Here is a 6,701-nt window from a genome sequence, read left to right on the forward strand (position 1 = left end):
ATTTTTAATTTTGCTTTTCTTTACTTTGAAAATAGCATTTTGTGTTAATTTTTTTAGCAGTTTAACAGGAACTCTCCTTCTCTCCTTCTCTCGTGTTATCCCCAAAAATCTGGGTAAGTTCTCTACTTGTTGTTTCAATCCATATCCAAATTATTTAAACCCTAATTTATTATTTCTCAAGTTCATTTTTATTTAATAGTTTTATGTTATTTAAATTAATTTGGATTTGCTGATAAACCACCACAACATTGTAAAACACCAGCATACTAATAGCTAATTGGCACGGCTTGTTTGAGTTATTTCTAGTTTCATTCTCTGTGTTTCGTAACAAAACGCTAAGGTTGCGTACATCCGACCCTTTACCCCGTCTTAGGCGGGAACTCACAAGGCTTTGGGGGTAATCTTGTTGTTGGTGGGAAATTAAAGTAAAATACTCCCTCTGTACCGGTCATTTGTCTCGGTCATTTGTTGTCCTTTCTATTTTAAGAATGAATTTGATGAGTAATTTGATCATTTACACTCAATTTATTCCATTTGTCATTTAGTAATTGGCCCCCTCCCCCTTTCCTTGGTCTTTGTGCCAAAACCAAAGGACAACAAATAACCGGGACGGAGGGAGTAGTTATCTAAATTGGTTGCACTTCTTTTTATTGTGAAGTAGTCGTCATCTGATGCAATTTTCTGCGCAATTTTCATCAATGGTCATTTGGAAACAGCCTATATGTGTTCCTAATACAATTAAGGCTGCGTTTTTCCTACCCCTTTACCTAGTAATCAGTGGGATCTCTTGAGGTACTGGGGTAATGCTGGTTTTTGTTGAACTGGCGTAGTTTTCCTGTGATGTTCAGAGACTCTCTGTCGTGAAACCAGTTGCCTCTTATTTTGCTTTATGTCATTTGATCTTATGAAATGTATGTTTGTGCAGGTTGAGTTTCAAATATTACTGATGTTTAGCGCTATGTATAAGCTATACGTATGAACTGTTTCTCTGTCAAGGCTGTTTGTTATTCATGTTGCGACAGTTTGCTAGTAGAGGACTTTTCCGAAAATATGCATCGTTGGTGCCTGGGTGTGGGAGTTTAAACTTTCAAGGATGTAAAAGTTCGTCTAGAAAGTATATCTGTCCTGCATTAAGATCTAGAAAGCCCTCTAAATCAGTTTGGAGAGGTATAAATAAAAAGGTTAAAGTTAAAGAAGACCTTAGTTTATATCCGAAAGTATACATGAGAGATGTCGTTAGGAAAATTTCAAATATACTCAGGGATTCCTCTTGGGAATCTGCGCAAGAACGGCTTCAAGAGTTCCGTGTCAAATGGGATTCTTTTACTGTAAATCAAGTTTTAAAAACGCACCCACCGATGGAAAGGGCTTGGTTATTCTTTAATTGGGTTTCTAAGAAGGGTTTTAAGCATGATCAGTTTACTTACACGACCATGCTTGATATTTTTGGAGAGGCAAATAGGATAAGTTCGATGAAGTATGTCCTTCAGATGATGCAGGAGAAAGGAATAAAGATTACTGTCGTTACCTACACGTCAGTTCTCCATTGGCTTTCAAAAAGCGGAGACTTTGATGGGGCTGTGAAGATATGGGAGGAGATGAAAGCTAAGCGATGTCATCCTACTGCTGTTTCTTATACCGCCTTCATGAAGGTTCTGTTTGATAATAACAGAGCTGAAGAGGCCACTGAGGTGTACAAGGAGATGCTTCAGTCTGGACTTACTCCTACTTGTCACACTTATACAATCTTAATGGTGCATCTCATCTCTTCTGGTAAGCTGGTGTAAAGAATTGGTTTTACCTTTTCTTTCTGGTGTACATTATTGAGTTTTTCTGCCGAGTTGCATGCTACCGTCTTTTAGGCATAAGCTTACTTGTTGGCGAACTGTATATGTATTATCACCTTAATTTATTTAAGCATCTCTTGATTGTCAAATGGCATTTACGGAGTACATTTTACAGTACAGAGGTTTCTCTGAGGCCCTCCTGCTCAACGCACTTGTGATGGAAGATATATTTACTGGTTAAAAATGATAATTTTTATTGAATCATTTGATAATTCATTGTATGGATTATTGAATTTGATGATTTGCCTAGCTTTTTAGAAAGCGGTCAAAGCACCCAATACTGATCGCCCAACTCAAGAGTTCTTTATTATTAGGATATGTGTGGAAAATCAAAAGCAAAATGCACTTATTTAGTGATGTTCAGGTAGCTCATACATAGAGATCTTATAGTATCCTTTTGGCATAGAGGATTTACTCAGATGTGTTCATATGTAAGTACAATTTTCTCTATTGGTAGATTGAAGCTTAATTTGATGGCATAATGGCGGTATTAGTTATCGTTAAAAATTTCTTACCAGTGTGGACCCCTAGTTTGACGGTAGTTTTTGAAGTCCAGCGACAAACTGCAATAACGGCTATTTTCGAGTCACCAGGTAGGATAGGATGGGTTTCATGTTGTTCAGTGACATCTTACATATTATTAGGTGCTTAGTTGTTAGGATATTTTTTACACTTCTAATAACATTTTTAACTAAAGATCACAAATGTGATGCATTTCTGGCATTATCGTACAAAGCTAATAATCAATTTGTTTCAGGCAAATGCAAATCAGCTCTAGAGGTCTTTGTAAAATTGCAAGAAACTGGAGTGCAACCTGACAAAGCCATGTGCAATATTTTGGTAGAGCAATTTAGCAAAGCTGGAGAGGCGTGGGCCATTATCCAAATCCTTCATTATATGAAGGAAAATTCTGTTGTTCTACGATATCCTATATATCTTCAAGCTCAAGAAACTCTGAAAATGGCCGGTGAGGATGATATGCTTCTTCGACAAGTTAATCCCCATATCACTATTTATGATGAGAGTGTAACTTTAGAACCAGAGGAGATGGAGTCTGATGTCAACTCTGTCATAGATAAGGGACTCCTAATTGCTTTTTTGAGAAAGAAGAATTTTGGTGCCATTGACTGCATTTTTACCGGGATGATATCTCATGGTAAATTGTTGGACTCCAAGCTGGTTTCAGAAATTATAGAGGTAAATTGTGATCATGGCAGGATAGATGCTGCTTTATTGGCCTTTGAATACAGTAAAATAATGGGAATTGTCATTGAGCAGATAGCCTCTCTTTCAATAATCGGGGTTCTGATGCGAACCAGTGAGTTTTCAAAGATATTGCAGCTGGTAGAGCAAATGGTTTCTCTCAAATCGTTTTTAGAACCAGCATTTTCTGCTTCTCTGATTTATAGGCTTGGTCAAGCCAAAGAGCTTGATATTGCTGTAAAAATATTCAGTTTATTGGCGGAGGAGATCAAGACCACTTCTGTATATACTGCATTAATTGACGTCTACTTCTCAGCTGGAGAGCGGAATAAAGCTATTGAAACATTTAAAGCCATGACAAGGAAAGATATTCAGGCAGCGTCAGCAACGTACACTGTTCTCATAAGGGGTCTTGAAATGTGTGGCCGAGCTGATGAAGCACAATTCTACAGAAGGGAAAAGAGAAGTATGGAGACAAAACATCATGTTCCGAATGCTGTTTCTATAGAGGAAAAACTATGTGATACCTTATTTGCAGGTTACATGGTGTCATAAAACACTGATTGGCTATGTTACTCAGACTCGGTTATAACTTCACAGAGTATGTCGGATGCATTTCTTAAGTGTCAGATGCCCATAATATAAAGAGTCGGAGTAAACTCTTGAAAGACATGATGGGTGAAATCCTTCTCTGATATCAAAATAGCAACACGCATTCTTAGCCACATGAAAAGCGCCAAGTGGATCTGTCATACACCCGGACCCGGTGATTATTTTCTTGATTGCTGACCGGAGACCACTAACTCTTGGTAAGGAATTTAATCAATTGATTAACATTGTTAATGTCATTTGCTTCATGGATAAATCAGTTCTAGTATACAGCATGTGCAACTTTATAATATAAAAACTGTTTTTTTGTAAATTAAACGTCCAAATTTGTCTCTATACATTTACGTTTATTTTTGAAATAATTATGAAGTTAACCATCAAAGTCAAATGATAACTTTTTTTGCTTACCTTTTATATTATTCGAGAGCTATTTTGATCAAAGATATACAAATGATTGAGACAAACGGAGTATAATATACACGAGGTGGAAGTAATACCGGCTAACCCTATTTATTTGTGCCAGTGCTAGGTACGAGGTAAAACGGGCCTGCAAAACTGGGCGGTCCAGGTTGCTTCTAAAGAAGCCAGTGAAGTGATGAATGGACGAGGATAAGAAATTGCAGATGATTGCATGATTGAAACGCAAGGGTATACGCCTATACGGTATTGATTCCACCAAACTATGTTCAGTTTAGATAGCTTAAGGTTTCGGTTTGTACCGATAATTTTATCAACTGCAACTCTGTAAGCATGCATTGTCAGGGGGATGGTGTTGATTAACATGCATTATTAGTTGAATCGTTGGCTTGCGTTACAAGTTGATGGATGGACTCCAGTCACTGATGTAAGCATTTGGCACTTGCCTTTTCCCATGCTTGTTGCCTAGCAATGCGATTCGCCAATAAGTCAAGTGACGGATTGAGTCGAGTTCAGGGTAATATCGTACAACTCCGCCGGACCTGGGTTTTAGAAAGTTTGTTTTGCAAACATTTTACTACATTAGCAATTTGCAATTCTGTGTTTTGGGTGGGACAAATAGGTCTTGTAAACCACACATATTTTACACATTTTTTTTTCTCCCAATATATGGAAATAGTCCATACGATTTATGTGCCCAGAAACTTGCGTAACTGGCTTTGTTGGACATTCTCGTAAGCGTAAAATTAGTCACATTCATTCCTTTGTTGGTCGCTAATGTTCATAAAGGCTATTCCGATTTCGGATTTGAGATCTCACATTCATTCCTTTGTTCGACAAAGTTTAGTTTTTGGATTGGATGGTGAAAGAAAAAAAAAACAGAGAGAGAAAAGAAAATGAATTGAAGAAAGAAAGAGGGAGGGAGGTAAAAAAATATGAGGGAAAGAAAATATTGAATCTTCTATTATTTGGTGGAAAATGATTGATTCTTTTAACCTTATGAGAGTGAAAAAAATCGAATGAGATGAATTTTCGAGATTTGGAGGAAAAGGAGACTAAAAAATTACCAGTTTTGGGAGTAAACATAATAATATGTCATCATCTTCTCCATGATTTTGCCAAATTTACTAGACCTTTTTCATTGAAAATGAACTTGGTCCTGTTGCAGTATGGCGACAATTGATATGTTGTAATCTACCCCATTATTTCGTCCTCGTTCATGCATTCCATATTTAATTATTTCATCCATTCATTTGACTCTTCTACCCGTCTTGGACGAGTGAAGGCAGACAGGTAGAGGTACGGGATAAATTCATCGTGTATGCGTGTCTTCTTAGAGAGGATTACAACTTACAAGAGTAGTCTAATGTCGACAGGTTTCTACTTAGGTACAGCCGTACAGGTATCAATAGTCAAGGATTTTCTCGGTAGTTAGGTGACGTCCATGGAGGCATGTAAAACATTCACATTCATTATTGGCGTTTGTTATTTGTTGCGTGTCTTTTGGTCAGCCGATAACATTAAATCATACGGAGTCCATAGCCGCAAAGGCAATTAGGCTTTAACAACATATTGCTAATGTAGGTTTAGACAGGTTTCACCCAAATATTTTTTGTGCCGTATCTTTTGATTACAGGTAGCTAAAGCCATTCATAGCCTAGTCACGCCTCCCTTGTCTGCAGACCCCAACGACCCTCGCAGGAAAGAGCTGGCGCTAATGGAGGAGCAGAAAGCCGAAATTAACCAAAAGGCAGATGCATTAGTTCGTCGGGAACTATGGGCTGGGTTGGGCTACATGGTGGTCCAAACTGCAGGCTTTATGAGGTTAACATTCTGGGAACTTTCATGGGATGTGATGGAGCCCATTTGTTTCTACGTGATTTCCGCCTACTTCATGCTCGGTTATACATTCTTCCTTAGAACATCTAAGGAACCTCTGTTCTCCTGGCCTTTTTTTTTACTGCAATGATATGAGATGTATTATTGATGGACCCACGATGAATAATTTGACAGTTTTTCCGAGTCTCCAATCACTAATTGTTATGGGATTACGGAGCTTAGAGATGGTGTGTATCAGTGTTTGGTGGTTGGCTTTTATATATGTTAATCCTACAATTAACGTTGAAAATGAAGAGAATTTTGAGAAACTCGCACAAATTGTTTGAAATGTTGCAGATTATATTATCATCCTTTGAGCGGTTTCTACTGACAAGCTGCAACAGCGTTGTTAAGTTGTGAAATGTGAAAATTTACACCCAGATTTCCGAGTAAGAAGAATGTACAATTTTCACTTTTCAAACTGTGGAAAGTCGACAAGTGTCAGCTCACCTTCTGTATTTTCCGTACTTGCATGACTTGACACCTTAAGAACAAAAGAATGCAAGGATCAAGGCAACGCATAAAAGGTCTTGAAAGTGGAGCACATAACACATCCAATTCTGAGAACCGCCCTCTCAGTCTATACCTTACTCTAGTTTTTACGGAGTTATGATTTCCGGCTTGAGGTTAAAGTACGAAGGAGTTTTATACCTGTTTGTACCAAGAGTAACTAAATATACCGGAGTTTACTAGAGGAATTCCTTTGTTTTGCAACCTAAATAGGTGAAGTTACAGAATTACAGGTGT

General features: G+C 37.8%; 1 protein-coding gene across 1 annotated transcript; it reads left to right on the forward strand.

The window, feature by feature from the left end:
- The first annotated feature begins 41 nt into the window (after positions 1-41).
- On the forward strand, positions 42-6,223 carry LOC141586465 (pentatricopeptide repeat-containing protein At2g01390-like). The gene is made up of 5 exons (XM_074407681.1): positions 42-113; positions 926-1,773; positions 2,605-3,859; positions 4,183-4,322; positions 5,713-6,223. The coding sequence occupies exons 2-3, from the start codon at positions 1,011-1,013 to the stop codon at positions 3,603-3,605; spliced, it is 1,764 nt and encodes a 587-aa protein (XP_074263782.1). The 5' UTR covers positions 42-113; positions 926-1,010; the 3' UTR covers positions 3,606-3,859; positions 4,183-4,322; positions 5,713-6,223.
- Positions 6,224-6,701: the final 478 nt, after the last annotated feature.

This window comes from Silene latifolia, chromosome 6, assembly GCF_048544455.1.
Source record: "Silene latifolia isolate original U9 population chromosome 6, ASM4854445v1, whole genome shotgun sequence".
Classification (NCBI taxonomy): Eukaryota; Viridiplantae; Streptophyta; class Magnoliopsida; order Caryophyllales; family Caryophyllaceae; genus Silene; species Silene latifolia.

Bases quoted from the DNA above. Each gene is read 5' to 3' on its own strand.
- LOC141586465 (XM_074407681.1), top strand. From the start codon at position 1,011: ATGTTGCGACAGTTTGCTAGTAGAGGACTTTTCCGAAAATATGCATCG. The intron at 1,774-2,604 runs GTAAGCTGGTGT...AATTTGTTTCAG, and splicing joins GGTGCATCTCATCTCTTCTG to GCAAATGCAAATCAGCTCTA.